This window comes from Heteronotia binoei, chromosome 10 (assembly GCF_032191835.1).
Source record: "Heteronotia binoei isolate CCM8104 ecotype False Entrance Well chromosome 10, APGP_CSIRO_Hbin_v1, whole genome shotgun sequence".
NCBI classification, from domain to species: Eukaryota; Metazoa; Chordata; class Lepidosauria; order Squamata; family Gekkonidae; genus Heteronotia; species Heteronotia binoei.
Genome location: NC_083232.1, coordinates 61,490,102 through 61,507,535, shown reverse-complemented (window position 1 = coordinate 61,507,535; position 17,434 = coordinate 61,490,102). Strand labels below are relative to the sequence as shown.

Sequence of the window (17,434 nt, the reverse complement as noted above, 5' to 3'; positions counted from 1 at the left end):
AATACCAGGCGTGGTATATATGCAGGGCTTTTTTTTTTTTAGCAGGAATTCACAGGAACACAGTTCCAGCTGGCCTGGTGTCAGGGGTGTGTGGCCTAATATGCAAATGAGTTCCTGTTGGGATTTTTCTACCAAAAAAGCCTGTGTGAAACCATAGTGATGTCACGGAGTATGGCCTAATATGCAAATAAGTTCCTGCTGGACTATTTCTACCCCCCCAAAAAGCTTCGTATGTATCCATAGCCAAGAGGAATTAGCCTCTAGTACTGGAATATTTATGGAATATTTATTTCTAAAAATAAATAATATATAATTTGCCCCAAATGTCATATAAAAACTTAATGGAGAAAGAAAACAAATATTTCACAACTGCAAGAAGCCTTTGTCTGTGTTGTCAGTTTAATTTTCTCCTCCTCATTCTTTTAAGTGAAAAAAAAGGATAAAGATTGACCTCAATAGCTCCCTTAACAAGCTTGAATCTTAAACTCCCCCAACAATGGGAAGCAGTGGAACTACTTCAGAGCAAAACAACAGGAAGAGGGAATCATTCTATCATGATCCTGTTTTAAACTAGATGTGCCTTTTACTGCTCTGTAGGCTGAGGCTGGACTGATAAATTTATCAGTGGAGAGGAGTGAAAGATTAATGTGTATATGAAAAACCCAAGCAAATAAAAATAACTTTCACCTCACAGCAAAAAACTATAATTGAGAATTTTACCTCACTCAAAAAAGCAAAGATCATAAATACCTTTCCTCAAGGGGCTTTAAGGAATGTGCTGGTGTTGACAAGGTTTAACACTTCATTCCTCAGATATCTCTGAATATGTATATTCAAAGAAAGCTGTACTGGATATTTTGCAAGCTGCTGGGAGTCCCACATTTTGGGGGCAACATTCTAAAGCTGGAAGATCATCTATTTCTTACCGACTTTCTGAGACTCTAGTACTTCCTATCCTGCTTTTTTGTTTGCATTGATGACTAAAGTCATCAACTCCAGCTGAGGAAATTCCTGGAGATTTGAGGGTTGTAGGGTTGCCAATTCTAGGTTGGAAAATTCCTGGAGATTGGTGGCAAAGCCTGGGGAGGGTGGTGCTTAGAAGAGGAAGGACCAGGCCTTGAATTCAGCAGGAGCTCACAGAATCACAGCTCCTGAACCTTTCTGACAGTTCTCCCTCCTCCTCTCCACCTTGTCCATTGAATAGTAGGTGCAGTTGCATAACTATCCTTGGATGAGCTCCACCACCTATTTTTTTACAAAACGACCCCTGGGAGGGACCCCAGCAGGGTATAACACAGAGCTGGCATCAGTATATCCTGGAGTGGGGCAGTTGCCAGGGTCCATTGATTCTGGCAGGGCCCACTGTTGCTGACTTCCTAGTTTCAACTCACGCATCTCCTCCTCAATCTCACCCTTCTACTGCCTGTGAATAGTCATGGATAACCAACTGTGCTCTCACTTGCATGTGCTGCCTAGCACTTCTGGAGAAGGGTGTGTGGGTGGTGCACAAAGCATTAGTATTCCTGGTGGCCATGGCAGTGGCGCTCCTAGCTGCACCCATCACCCAGCATCATTGGAGAAAAAGTGTGCAGACAGTATGTTACTGCAGCTGGTGTGAGAGCTGCAAGAGGGGGCATGTGGGTGAGTGGGCAAGAAGAGGGAACTGGTAGTGAGCATGGAGGGGGTCTCTGAGCACTGTCTTTCCAGAGCCCCCCAAACCCTGGAATGAGCCCTGTTTTTTAATTTCACTGGCCCAGACTATAGACATTGCTGGGGATCAGACTGGCATAAGGTTATTACCAGCAATATGGGATGGGCAGAAGGGCTTCCTGATACTAAACTTTGAAAGTCTGGCTAACAGCCAAACTACAAGTGACATGGATAACTAGACATGCATTTTGATGGCAAAAAAGCAGCCATGGAGAGGTGGGCAACATGGACTGCGAACTTCCCTTATGGCTGTTTTGAAGCCAGAGAAGAAAAACAGGCAAAAATATGTATTATTGCTTTTAAAATGGATTTATTTATTTTTAAATCTTGGAGCTTTAAGAAGCCTGGGAAGGGACATTCCTGATTGGGAGAATGAGAAGAAAATCAACCCATCTCCCCAACACTTTGGCTCCAGTCCATGTCATCTACCCTTGGCTGCTTTTTGCAACTGAAATGCACACCTGGGGATGTGATTATGGGTTCCCTGTTCCAATGTAGTTTGGCTCTCAATTTTAGCTCAGTCAGGCCAGGGAACTTCCTTAAACTTGTTCAGAAGTATTCAGAACTGCACAACTCCTGTGTTGTCAAGCCTTAGGAGGTTTCTCTGACATGTGCCTTGTGGACTAACTCAGAGACTGTACTGATGTTTTAGGAAGCAGCCTTTGGAGACTTTTTCATTCTTCCTTTTAGTGTAGTGGGCTTGGCTGAAAAATAAATGAATTGTCTAGGAATTATCACTGACACTGTGTGTGTGTGAGGGGATGGATGTGCCTTTTGATAATAACTAAAGTGAAAATGAAACTGAATGACTGCTTTAATGTAAGTGAAGAATGCTTTCCTGCTCGATCTTCCAGCATGCTTGTCAACCTCTAGGTGGGCCTGAAGATCTCTTGGAATTACAACTTATCTCCAGACTGCAGAGATAAGTTGCCTGGATAAAATGGCTGTTTTAGAGGGTGGACTCTCATGACCCTTTGAGGTTTCTGCCCTCCCTAGGCTCCATCCCAAAATTTCCAAGAACTTCCCAACCTGGAGTTAGCTATCTTCCAAATGGTTTTATACAAGGGCAGGGACTGGTTCTCCAGCACCACAATGACATACAACATCTCTACTGAAGGAAACCAAAACTGATAGCATGACAATCTAGGATTTGCTTAAAGAATAGATGGGTGGTTGTTGTTGTTTTTGCAAATACTACAGCCCCCTCATGTCATGATGTCATTCCAGCTTTTTGATTGCTAGTGGGTCTCCTGCCATAGTAGGAGATTTGGAAAGAGGCAAGCTAAATATTATGTGTATACTAAGTGAAAGGTATAAGATGGCCACTGGTGGAGGCCAATAATACAGGACAGTGTTCATCCACATCCCACTCCCAGGTGTTGAACACCTCCTGTGTGAGTCATCTCATAGATCTATTTCTGTCCTGGAGAGCTTTACCTTCCCAGCTGGCATATCCCCATTCCTATACCAGTTATAGTCACCAGCTTCTGCCAACAAATTCTCCAGAGAACACCCTAGCAGCTGATCATCTTGTTCCCATACACCCTACCATTTAGGGGCCCAGGCCTGCATGCCCTTCTCCTACCTGGACAAAGCACTGATATTGTCATTACTTCTGTTTCCTCTTCCTTTGTGCTGGAGCTGAAGCAGCTAGTCATTGTTGGCTTCTCTCCAGTCCTCTTTAAGAATAGCACAAACCATATATGTTCTACAGGGTTACCCAATCTCTTATGAAAGTCCTTTCTTTTGCAAGAGTTTGGCCACTGTTTGGGTTATCTGGGGGACTGTAGTAGTCAGCAGCATTAGCAGAGCAGCTATAATGGTAGCCAAATACTCCTGAAATTCCTTCCTTTCATGACAGTTTGGGAAGCCCAATCAGGTCCACTTGGCTTACCATGCAGGGAGCTGTAGAGAATAAACAGGATAAATAGGCTCTAGGTCTCATTCTAAAGTGAAGCGATGAGTGGAGGTGACAGGTTGGGTGGGAGGATGATTGTCACTTCCCCAAAGCCCATTATCCAAGACTGCCTGACTAGAACTGGCTTTGGCTACATTTACGCTCCTGATACTGTATTGGTATAATAAAGGAGAAAGTTTGTTAAAACAGGACTTTCATGTGAGTGGTCATATCTTTACCTAGGGCTGAGGTCTGGAGGAACAGCACTGCTGAGTGATGTAAAGTGGAGCTTGAGGTTCTTCTCTTTCTTTTTGGAATAGTAATGGAGTTCAGTTTCATGCTTGGTTCTTGATGAATTTGCACTGCAGACTCGGATAGGGGAATGGAAGGGCACAGTTCCAGAAGCCAACTGTTTCAAGTTTATCCCAAGATAGCTTTTATTGCTTCCTGACTTCTTCTGCTGGGAGGAATTTGTGCTTCTTGTGTGGACTGGAGTAGCTGCTTCCTCTTCTCCTACTTCTTCTTCATCATCATCATCCTCCACAATTGATGGAAGCCTTTTGTTTATACTGCCATTTCCTTTGGAATCTGCCTAAAATAGTGGAAAATCCATGTGAGTATAACAGTTGAGATCTGTTCATTGTGTGGACATCAACTGCTTGCATCAAACCAAAAGTCTACCAAGCTCCAACTGCAGGCATTTTGTACCTTCTTCTTTGTGTTTTTGAAAATCAGTTCCATTATGTACCTATGAAATAGCCCTCATAAAGTAAACTTCATGCAAATGTATTTTGTTACCTAGAAATGTTGCTTAATTTTAGTTTTAACAGAGGTATACATTTTCTAATAAAACAGTATACCCACCAATACATTCATTTATATTACACCTTTTGAAATCTGCATGAGATTGCTAACAAGGATCAGAATAATAAAAGATAGAAAATAAAACCAACAAAAATGATAAAATAAACCAACACTGACAGAACGGCAGCATAAAGTGAGTCTCCTTACACTTCCGTGGCTTCTTCCCCAAACTAGCCAATGCTCTTAGTAAAACTGAAGGACCTTGAAACTTGTAAGTCACGCTGACAGCACCCTTACTGGGCTAGTAGGTAAGAGAAGATTGTTAAATAGGTAAGTAGCCCTAAACAGCAACAGACTCACACTGAAAACAGAGGCAGTATGTGATTTGTAAGAGGCAAGAATGGAATATTTTTTGATAAAGAAAATAATTCTGCAAACAGGTTTTGAAGCAGGAGTATATATCCTCAAGAAGGTGTCGTTCTTTCAGTTACACAATATATAATACAAGTGGCGGCCTGCAAGAAACTTGTGGGAAGGGTGCATCCCTTCTCCCCTTTGCTTCCTTCAATCTCCCCCCTTCTCTAACAGTCTTCTTCCTCTTTTGCACCTCTTCTTCTGTCAATCTTGCCCATTTCTCTTTCTCCCTTTCTCTGTAAGTCTCCCCCCTCTCTATTTGTCCCCTATCCTTCTTGGATGATCTCCCCTCATTTTCCACTCCTCTTTATCTGTCAACCTGCCTTCTTTCTTATGCCTCACATTCCTTTCCCATCAATCTCCCTCCCTTTTCTGTCAGACTATTCCCTCTCTTTTTCTCCTCTTTCATCTGATCTGACAATTTGCCCTTTTTCTTTTCCTCTCCCCTTCTTGTCAGTATTTCTCGCATCTCTTTTTGCCCCCCTCCTTCCCTTCCTTTACTGGCTATGGCAGCTGTGGTGTCTGGGATGCCAATGCTGCCATAGCTGGACCTGGTGAGGCTTTCAGATGCCATCGCCAGGCCTAGAAAAACTCCTGGATGATGATGATGCCAGCTGTGGGGAAAAATGTAAATACAGACAATATTTGGGGTGAATTTATTTGGGGTTAATTTAACCCCCCCCCCCAACATATTTTCTAAGATGTCAGATTTTTCTGCAAAACCTGAGGAGTCCCCCAAGTTTGCAAGAAAATATATTTATTGTCATTGTGGCCCCAATCCACAGATTTAAATACCCACAGATAGGAACCACAGTTGAGAAACAGATACATAGATAGTATATACTTACTTGAGTTTGGACTGCAGCATTCATTCATTATTAAGTCAAACATTGACTTTAAATGGTTAAAGCATCATTGATCAATTTCATGGCAACTGGCTGCATATCATGGGCTGTATATCACTCTATCTTATGGTACCCTGTCTTCCTTCAAATAATATGCTATCATCTCATTTGTTATTTGCATTCACCCTGGAAGATAGATTAAGCTGAGCGGCAGAGAGTTAGATCCAACCAGCTTTTCTGATGATAAAGAAGGAGATGGGGTCCCATATACCAACCCAAAAGTACATGTTGGGGATCATAGGACCTGCAAAGGCAAAAGCCATTTGGGATGGTGGCTATCATGGGGAGGGAAATTAGGTGAAAATGAGGAGAAAAGTTGACTGGGTCACACCCAGAAATCTTCCCCACGATTTCCCCATGAAAATCCTAGGGAGTGACATGACAGAGCAAACATTTGGACTATAAATTCAAACATCTGAGCCCAAATCTCTAACCATAATGACTTGTATTGTTTTTGCTGAATTTAGACTTAGATATAATATTCAATGTTATATAATATTATTAGATATTAATATTATTAGATAATATATATAAAATAAAAGGTAAGCTTTTCCTTCATGGCAGAATACTCATGGAGGAATACATATGGGAAAAAAGTCATATCAGAATGTAGAACTGATATAGCACCAAGTGCAGGATTCTTGAATCATGGTTATAAATTACCAAGTTAAAAAAGGGTTTTTTGTTTTTTTTACTTTGACTTCTAATGTACAGGTATGTGCTCAAACTTTCCAAGGCTCACTCTACTGTTTGTGTTCAGCACCAAATCTAAAGTCAGGAATGTGTACTGTAGAAAATAAAAAAGTAATTGTGACCAAGTGCAGAGTGATTTCTCCTCAGCACTGAGTAATCACAGCATGTCCCCAAAAGCAGAATTAAAGAGCTGCATGGGAACAGCATGTTAGCCATCAACTTAAGCCATAGTCCCTTTCTTAAAAGAAATTAAGTAGTGGTATCATTCCATGGAAGAAATACAGGAAATCAGAATCAGTCTCATAAATTAAAAAAAAAAGAAAGGAAAACAAATCCTCCACTATATTTTCACTTGTTGTCTTAGGGATGTGGTACTTATTGTTATCTGCTATATTAACCCAAATTTAATTTTACTTGTAATTTTTACTCTCTGAACAGCGATGTTTATAAAACTGATGTTTTCTACTTGATACAGCAGAGTACAATCGTTGAGAAATCCTGGAAAGACTAAGAATGTCAATTGTCAACACAACAGAAGATAGAATTTAATGTGATCTCTTGAGGAAATGCAACATCACACAGAAGTTTGAAGCAACATGCAAACTGCTGAGTATCTTGATATGAGATGGTTCAAGATTTAATCAGATTTTTATGCCATGGGATTCTCATATCCTAGGTTATGTGCACAAAGATTGGTGACTAAACATGCAGGGCCTAATCTTAAAATCTAGAGGTAGTAATGAAGCATGCAAATTCATCCATGCCAATTCAATTACACCCATTACATACAAGGGTCATTTTCAATGTTTGCTGGGATCCACAAGAGGCATTCTGGCTCAAAAGGGATTCTGGATCCAGCTACAGAATTGTAGCTTTTAAAAAATATATATATATAAAGAATTTAGCTCATTACATTAAAATCAGACATCCATACCTGACAGACTGAAGACTTGTTTGACAATCTTGTAATTACCTGAAAGAACAACAAATAGAGGAAGTAGCAAATACCAGAATCTGCACAATAGTGGTTTCCAGTATTCAGAGCATGAGATCATGCAGAAGGGAAATCTCACAGTAAATGTCTTCCATGTCTTTTAATTGCATTAGTTGACCAAATAGTTTAATAGAAACAAAATGACTATGAAACTATAGTTTAAAATTGATTAAGCCTTTCCTATACTATACTGAAATGGGCAGTATTCCTATGTGTGTTGTTCTCCATCCTGCATGTAAGCAAAGTAGTTTCTGTTAATGTTGATAGGGACATCCTGACATTAAAAAATAAATGGCTTTTAATGCCTGGCTCAAGAACTTTGTATTGCATAAATGCTAGAATTTACATGTAACCCAGGGCCATATTCTGATCACAAATAATGCATATGGACTTCTACCTCTGCTGTTTTTGCAAAGTGAAACAGCCCCCCCTTTTTGCTTTCAAATTACAGCTGACTTTGACCCCTGATTTGGTTTGTTTGAACTTGCTCATGAATAAATTTGCTTTGGATAAGGGTGATGGACCCTTGTGCAGAATCAGACTTGGAGCTAGGTAGAGAACTATAATGTTTGGTTAAGAGATCAGATAAAAAGAAGACTGAGTTCAGTGAATTATTTTGGGACACATCTCATCCTGGTCTCAGGGAAGCCTCATTTCAGCTTCTGAGAAACATTCCTTATGTCAATTGAGCCATAATTTACCAAACACTGACAATAGAAGGCCCGAAGTAATTAAATAGCAAATAAAGCAAACTAATTATCAAAGTACTTCTCCAAACAATTATTAGCATCAGCCTCTTGTGTTTTACTAAATATACTTGTGATCATGTTGCAAGCATTTTTTAAAAATATTCTGCAAAGTTCTTGTGAGATTTCCAGGTTAAATTTGTAAGACAAAGTTTTTAAAAATACAGCAAGCAAAGCCACCTAAACTTGCGTGCTTTTTTGAAAAGAGTCACTGAATTTTTCAGTGGTCTCACCATTTGTTGCTACTTCCTCTCACACCATCAAAACAGGTTGACTCACATCCTGGAGACCGTTTATCAGGAGAGTGCTAGTGAAATACTTTATACTGTTATACCTAGCATAACTAGAAGGGGTAGAATACACTTCATGAAGATCCAAAGATTGTCCTCAAAAAGCTTGAGCTCAGTTTGTTTGCTAAAAATGAAAGTTTGTTACAAATAAAATATGAGAATAAATGTCCAAAGAAGACAATTTTAAATTGTGGGGCTGTCTGTAATGGGAATGTTTCTTTGTGTTTTGCCTTTCCTGACTCTCCTTTTGTCTCCAGACAGTAAGCATCTCCCACAGACACAAACAAAGACAAGCACAGGCTGTAAAGACAGGAGGAAATCTAAAAACCAGGGTATTCTCACTGTGGTCCTTGCACTTGTCTGTCTCTGAGCACATCTGCTATCAGAGGAATTAATTATAATAGAACCTGAGGAAATGCCCTAGTTTCTAATCTCTTAAATTCTTTTTAAATGGTGATGGAGCCTTGCTTATCCATAAGGAAGAAAGACATTAGATAAGAGGAACAACACAGGGAGTTTGTTTCAACAACACAAAAAATGAAGACAAGGCTAAACCAGATTTTTTTCTAGTTGCAGTAGGTTGTCCATAGACACCAGAAGAGGTGCACAGATTGGCTGAGTAGCCTATATCTCTATTTTAAAAATTTCCTGATTCCACAATGTATAACTTAATTGTTTAATATTTCATTCCATTCTATCAGTTAGTTAACTTATCAACCATTTTGAATGAACTAGTAGTGACTTATAGTTTAATCCTCCAAAGCAAAATTCTAAGTCCACTGAAGTCGATGGGTTAGTCAGGTTTAACTTCAGTTGCACTGTAGGGCCACAGGGGCCTGGTTCACAATGAGATTCTGGCAGGGGGGAATAATTTCAGCCTCCTGATGTTTTTCCAGCCAAAAATGACTTAGGAGGCATTATCAGATCCATGAGAGGAGTGATCTACATTCACCCTCCACAGGACAAACAAGAACTCCTAGCCATTTGGGATGGGGCAAACAGCACATGGTGGAGGCTCAGTCTAGGGTTGCCAATTCCCAGGTGGGGGCAAGGGATCCCCTGGTTTGGAGGCCCTCCCCCCACTTCAGGGCCATCAGGAAGTGAGGAGAAGGGAAATGTTTGCTGGGCACTCCATAATTTCCCATGGAGACCGATTTCCATAAAGTATAATGGAGAATTGATCTGTGGGTATCTGGGGGCCTGTTTTTGGAGTTAGAGGCACATTTTCAGCATAGCATCCAGTACCTCTTCCCAAAATACCTTCCAAATTTAAAAAGGATTGGACCAGGAAGTCCAATATCTATGAGCCCCAAAAGAAGGTGCCCCTATCCTTAATTATTTCCAAAGGAGGGAAGGCATTTAAAAGATGTGCAGTCCCTTTAAAAATGATGGCCAAAACTTCCTTTGGAGTTCAATTATGCTTGTCATAACCTTGCTCCTGGCTACACCCCAATGTATCCAGCTCCACCCCCAAAGTCCCCAGATATTTCTTGAATTGAACTTGGCAACCCTTGCTCAGCTTCTCCCACCTGCATGTTGTGGTCTCATTTCAAACTGAGTCCCTGCAATGCTTGGAAGATTAGTTGCCAGTAGCTGGCATCTGTTAAAAAAAATGAAGTGTCTAGTTTGGTCCTTAGCCTCCATTATGTTCATTTCTTACTCTGAGAAAACCCAGTCTGGCTCTGTGCTCCAGAGCTATTACCAGATTCACATATAAAAGAGGGTCTGAAGAAAAGTTTGAGTCAAAGTTTCCTAGACTGGAGGGAGAACCATAGGTATGTGAGAAAGTAAAACCCCAATGACCATTCCAGTCTCAATTTCTATTGAATGAGCAGCTGTGAAAGCAGTTGTTTATGTTCAAAATGATGCCCGGGGGTACAACATTTACCCTGCTTTTAAATAGGTCAGTTCAATGGGGCTTAAGGGAAATTATAATAGTAACTTACCTAAAAGCTGCAGCAAAGAATCCCAAACATTATCTTATTCCAAAGAGTAAAGTTATTCTACATTGGATGTTGGGGATCTGGTTGGCTGTGCAATTTTTTTTAAAAAATGATACTTTGTTAGTTAACTGCCACCACAAGCACTAGGATCTTCACAGTGTGACTGAAGGTAAGCAGCTGCAGCCATTTTGTCTCTGCCTCTTGCTGTCTCTGCCTCCTGCAGCAGGCATTTTGTGGCAGCCATTTGGTGACTGCAGTCACCATGTTGTGTCAGACTTTTAAATGTGCCCACAGGTTCAAAAAAGGTTGGGAACCCCTGGACTGAAGAAACCTACACTGGAGTATGGAAGAATATTTTTCACCCAATTTTGGAAAGATAAAATATCCAGCACTAGCTGAACAGCCGAAGAGAAGGAATTCCAAACCTTGTGCTCCACAACTAATGAGGGCCCCATGATGTCATACATCTTCGAAATTCTCTTCCATTCGCAATACACATGGTTTGAGTAGACACCATGATGTGTTCTGGCTATAGATAAATTCCTATATATTACACTGAAGAATTGTCTTAGGTTGTTTTATGCTTTGAACACTGAGATTTCCTTTCATACATATGTGAAAACAAGACACAAACCTGTCCTTCAAACTGGATTTGTTCTCAAAATGGAATGTTAATATGCTTAGTACTAAACCCGCCCCCCCCCCCCCCCAATTCTGTTTCTGACCATTGGTAATATGAATGTAGATCAAATGCCATATGCTTTGTTCCTAGGGATTTTTTTCTGTGCGGTAATGGAAAATACATGAGCATATAACGAGGGATTTCTGTACCACCCAGAAGCTTAGTGACTCATACCTGTTCATCGCTCTTTACTTTTGCAGGAGGGTTTTTTAAAATATGAAATATGCAAATCCCTAAACTGCAGCCCACTGAGAACAATATAGTCTGAGGGACCTTTTAGGTTAGTTGCAATTGTTAATGTAACTAAACTCAATAATTGAATACAATATTCCCAGGACAATTTCCTATCCCAGCATCGTCAACATTTTAATTTTTCACTTCATCAGTTTGCTCGCTCTGCATTATTGCAGCTTCAGTTCTCTTCTGGTGCTTCTTTATGTATCTCTAGTGGACTAGATAACTAATAAATACTGAGGAGCTAGTGCTTCACTCTTGCACTCCTTCTGTGTTAACAGTAAGAGTTCTGTAAGTAACAACAAAATGCTTGTTTCTTTTGCTTTCAAAATGTTATTAGTTTAATTGTTGAAGTAGGAAAAAATGAAGGCCATGATACACAAGAGACCCTGCAAAGCTATGAAGGGAGCACTTATCTCCCTCTGCTCCCACAAGATTGTACACGCTGCTCAACACCCTGGTCATTAACTGGAAAGGGAGGCTGGTATGCTTCTTTTGTGGCCATCTAGCTCTCTCTTCCCAACTCATGCTCCAGTGGGAAATTCATTTTAATGTGCGGCGAATGTTGGGGTGAAATTCTAACAGGAGCTCCTTTGCATATTAAGGTCACACACTCCTGATGTAGCCAATCCTCCAAGAGTTTACAAGGCTCTTTTTTGTAAGCTCTTGGAGGATTGGCTACATCAGGAGTATGTGGCTATTGTGTATTGGGATTCAAGGTTTCATTTACCAGTGTTCCTGCCTGGCTCATTGGAGCTGTGAGGACTGAGCTTGGGGACTCAGGGACAATGGGCAGTAGGATCCAAATCCCTGCTGCCTTGGTCCAATTAGAGGCCCCCTGCTGGTTCAAATGACCCAATTGTTTTCTAGTGTGGGAACTCAGGACTGTATATATTTGGCCCCGTTGGCCCAGTGAAGCAGTCTTCTAGTTCAATGGTTACCATGTTGTAACTTAATGAGCTTTGATCACTGCAACCGTGTCTCCTATGTGCACTGAAACCACTATATTATAGTGGCCTAATATGCAAAGGAGCTCCTGCTAGAATTCCATCTATGACAAATATAAATTCTTTGCCTTAGCCCTGGATCGGAGAGGCAGAGCTGGTTGACAACATATATGTATATATAGCCCTAGGACAGACATTTATTGAGACATTTTAGTTAAGATTGGAGGAGAATAGCAATAACATTGGATTCCAAATGAACAGGGCTGTAAACAAGAATATAGTGATATTAGTTGTATGTCATTACACTCAAATTACTTCTTTTATAATACGAAGCTTTCCCAAAAGTTTCCAAAGCCAGTAATTTTGGCAGAAATGATCCTGAAGTGGATCTCAAATACATTTAATGAGTTACACCATCTGTTCAAGAGAAGCCTTTTGATTCCTCGCAATAAAGGGTAAAACGTATGTTTAAAATGTGTGTGTAATGAAGCCCTTGTGAAGACAAAACAATTTCAATGGTGGGTGGATTTAAGCAGCAAGGTGGTTAAGGGCTGCTTAACTTTTTACTGTGTACCATTTGTATATGCCCCTGAAACCTATGGGGTAGGGGCTAGTTTGGGTGGGGAACTGGTGGCAATTGAAGGGTGCTTTTCAGTTTGAACTTGCTTCTTTTCCAAAACTGACTAAAAAAAAATCAGGGTTTCATCAAACATCTTTGTAAAATGTAGCTTGCCCTCAATAAGACTTACCCTATAGTACTAATGAATAAAATATACATCACCTTCCAAATGTTATAAACTTGTAACAATAAACAAGTAGAATGCTGACTGAAGTACAAGAAAATGGGACTTCCAGGGTGATTATAGACAGGCACTTTGGGCTGATTCAGAGATGCCTCAGAAATCAACTAGAAAAATCCTTCCAAACACAAACATCTGCCGCCTGTACCCATCCTGTACTCACCCCGTCCTCTGGCATCCTGAGAGCAACTCAAAAAGCTACCACTTTCGAAGTGGTAGCAAATTTTTGAGCTGCATGCCAATTGCCTCCTCAGTGTCTGGAAGTAGAAGGGCGCAAGCGAGGCACCTTGAGGGAAAAAAACTCAAACTGAGTGACGGGAATCGTGCACAAAAGCTGTCTGATTGTGCCCGTGTCACGTTATGGACAGGATGGGGATGGCTTGCGGGGGTGTGTATGGAGGGTTTGGAATGGTTCTTTCTGAGCCAGTCCTATTTGAAACTCCTCCCATATGCCCCTAAATGACAGTCTGTTATCACCCTCAGTTTTCATTTAAAAGGTTGTACCGGGTTCTTAAGACTTCATAGATAATACAGAAATTGCATGTCTTCAAAAAAAATGTGAGCAGTATAAACTAAGTGCCACGAGCATTTAACAAGTCATATCCCTTGGCAGCAAATAGAAATAAATAAAAATGAAATGTCTATAGTATCCTAGAGTTAGAAGAGGCCGTACAGGCCATCTATGTGACTACATGATTATTCTTCCTTTAAACTCTTATGTTTCAAAATCTGTTTCATGATGTGAAAGGGAGAGATCCATGACCTTAAAATATATTAAACTGGCAGAACCAAAGTATCTGATATCAATTGGTTGTAGTCACACAAGCTGACCAGGAGTTCATCACATTGATGGAAATGTCTGTTTTCACAGACTATCCAAATTAACTGTGACTGCTGGATTAATAATATAATTTCACTGTATAGCCTCAGTGTTAAAGAGATTAATTAAACAAATGCCAGTGATATCAGTTGATACAACAAAAACTGTTGAAGAGGTACTTCTGTTCAAATAAATGCAAATGAGTATCAAATGAATTGAGGTTAAAGAGAAGCAAGGACATCCTATGACATCCAAATTGGGACATCAAGATAAATTAAAGAAAATACTATTCACACGTCTTGCAGCTCTAAAACATTTAGTGGTTTACATGGTTTTTTAAGATGGTGATATGGAGGCTGTGGCTGGGTTGCTACAGCAGAGCTGGCTGAAACTGAACCCATCGAAGACGGAGGTCCTGTGTCTGAGTTGGGGGAGAGTTGAGTCAGGAATCAGGCTCCCCATCTTGGATGGTGCATTTCTTATGCCAACCCAGAGTGTAAGGAGCCTGGGGGTGGTCCTGAATGCCTCACTTTCTAGGGAGGCCCAAGGTCACCACAGTTGTCAGGTCTGCCTTTTTTCATCTTTGGCAGATCTGGGAGGCATAATGTCATAAGAGTTCCCTCTCTAGTACAGCCATTTCCTCCGGGGAACTGATTTTGGCTGGCTGGAAATTAGTTGTAATTCTAGGAGTTTTTTGAGTCCCATGTGGAGATTGGCAAGCTTAGTATTACATCAGTGAATTAATCACAAGTTCCCTAAAGTATTTGGGTTATAGGAAAGAAGAAGAAGAATTGGATTTATACTTTGCCCTTCAGAGCCTCAGAGCTTCCCTTCCTGTTCCCACAACAGACACTCTTTGAAGTAGGTGGCACTGAGAGAGCTCTGAGAGAACTGTTCTTGAGAGAACATATCTGAGAAAACTGTGACTGACCCAAGGTCACCCAGCTGGCTGTGTGTGGAAGAATGGAGAATCAAACTCAATTCTCCAGATTAAAGTCCACTGCTCTTAACCACTACACCAATCTGATTCTCTTAACCAGTACACTAAACTAGCTGTCATGGAAGGACAGGTGCTCATATAATATGGCTGGTAGTGGACTTTCACTAACCATGTAACCAGCCTTTCACAAGGCTGCCAATCGGGTTGCTGGGATTTCTATTACTTTCTGATGGTGAAGAAAAGTAGACAATTGATGTGCCAGCTAATATATTGCCTTAAGTAACAAAAAACCCCACTCCTATCAAGTGCATTAGGAGTCCCTCCCAACGTTTGTGACAATCTTGCATAAATGGCATAGGAAGATGATCTCAGTCCATTGAGGATGCCAGCAGCTACTACATGATGATAATAGCTACTATTTTGCAATGGAACTATGCTTTTAAAATAAAATGAAAATAATTATTGTAATACAACAATATCTACAGTTCAGATAATACCACTGACCACTTCTATAACAGCTCAGTAAATTGCTACATGCAATATAAATACACATGAAAACAGTGAACAAAGATTTAAATATATTACAATTAAGTGTCCCATACAAATCCATCAGGAGTCCAAAAGACAAAAAAACTATCAAAATTATAGTTTGCTGTGATAAAATACTACCACTAAGGTTCAGAGCTCTAAACCAAATCTTCTCTTATGCCTGGGCATATTTCAAATTAAGAGGTAGTCCCCTGTGCAAGCACCAGTTGTTTCTGACTCTGGGGTGACATCGCATCACGATGTTTTCACGGCAGACTTTTTATGGGGTGGTTTACCATTGCCTTCCCCAGTCATCTACACTCCCCCCCCCCTGCAAGCTGGGTACTCATTTTACTGACCTTGGAAGGCTGAGTCAAGCTTGAGCCAGCTACTAGGGGTGTGCATTCGGTTCGGCCGAACCAAATAAACCACTGAATCACCCCTGATTCGGAAGAATGGGGCGCCATATACTTCTGAATCTAATTCACAGCCATTATATTGGTCTACTAAGGATTGTACTTTCCACTCTGAAAGGCCAAAGCTCTCAAGGGTTTCAGGCTCTTCCCATCAGCTACTACCTGATCTTTTAAAAAAGAATGAAGGGGCCAGGGATTGAACCTGGGACTTCCTGCATGCAAAGCAGATGCTCTTCCACTGAACTACACATGGAAATAACAAATAAAGCTGCTATTGAATGAACTGCACTCCTACCCTAAACAGCTCATTAATTTGAGACAAATTTTGCCCTCTCGTTATTTTGTCATTTGCTTCCCTCTCCCTGATTCGTTTGCTAGAGCAGGAACCACTGGTATTGTATCAAACCATGGTCACCAGAAGCAAACCACACAGGCACAAAGCTTTCATCTGCCAGAGGATACAGCGGGAGACCATGTGCAATCAGGGTTCTGGGACTAAGATTGTAATGCCATCTGCACTGGCAAATGAATGAATCCCATTGGAAACCAGTGGGACATTGTTACACTACTTTTGTGCAGGATTGCTCAATGTATAATAATGAAAACTAGTATAGTATGTATCATAGAATAGTATATATCATTCAAACACCACAACTTTTTCTCTGCGATGCATATATCCTGCTCATTATTTTCAATTTAAATATTTCATTTTGTCAGCATTGGGGGTTTCCAAATGAAAAAGAGTGCTATTTTTAATAGTATATGAGCAATGGATCCAGGCTAATTAAATAGCTTGGGTTCAAAGATAGATTTCTAAGGGTTCAAGCAAACTGTCTTTCTTGCCACAATGTGACATGTACCGATAGTACCTAACTGAAGCAAAGGCAGAGAATTCATGCTTCTCTCAGAGGTTTTCATCTTCCTTTGGGACTTCATTAAAGTTTGTGGAATGGCACAGTAAATCTTGTGAGTCACTCAGGCATTTGAACATTTGGTGCTAAAAGATGAATTAATTTTTTTTCTGTAACAACATGGGGTAGGTGTTATCATTGCAGTTGGGAGCATGGTAGTAATTTCACCTGGCGGCACCTAACAAATTAGTGCATAGCTAAGGTATTGCATCCCATGACAACTCAGAGAGAATAGATTGTGGCACCAGAGTCTGGAAGGTATAATCTGTGATTTTCACAACCAGAAATAGCCAGAGATGGACTCTTTAACAGCATACCTGAAATCTTGCCATAGGCTTTAAACTAAGTTTGACATTTGTTTCTGTGACAATAAGTTATCAAATTATTCATCTCTGCCATGGCCCCCCCTCTTTGAGATTAGGACTCATGCAGCTTTTAATAATAAAATAGGACAATGCCCACTAGGGTTGCCAAGTCCAATTCAAGAAATATCTGGGGACTTTGGGGGTGGAGCCAGGAGACTTTGGGGGTGGAGCCAGGAGACATTGGGGGCGGAGCCAGGAACAAGGGTATGACAAGCATAATTGAACTCCAAGATGGACAATTATGCCACTGATGGACCTCTGCTCCATATTTTTATCCAATCCCCTCTTAAAGCTGGTGATAAGTCCTCAAGTGACATGTGGATCCACCCCCCAATGCAAATCTGCATTCTGCCATGGTCCTGCATCTGGCTGAAATCCCAAAGGCTTTGATGACC

At 40.7% G+C, this 17,434-nt stretch overlaps 1 protein-coding gene across 2 annotated transcripts in view; it reads right to left on the bottom strand.

The window, feature by feature from the left end:
* KCNH8 (potassium voltage-gated channel subfamily H member 8) overlaps positions 1–17,434 on the bottom strand; it is a 287,653-nt gene that overhangs the window by 14,854 nt on the left and 255,365 nt on the right. Inside the window, exons 12-13 of one of the 2 annotated variants that reach the window (XM_060248762.1) lie at positions 7,358–7,396; positions 3,847–4,199 (exon numbers count right to left, since the gene is read on the bottom strand). In XM_060248762.1, the coding sequence (XP_060104745.1) occupies positions 3,847–4,199; positions 7,358–7,396 (392 nt within the window). The remainder of the gene's footprint in view (positions 1–3,846; positions 4,200–7,357; positions 7,397–17,434) is intronic. The other variant, XM_060248763.1, reaches the window with a different exon arrangement.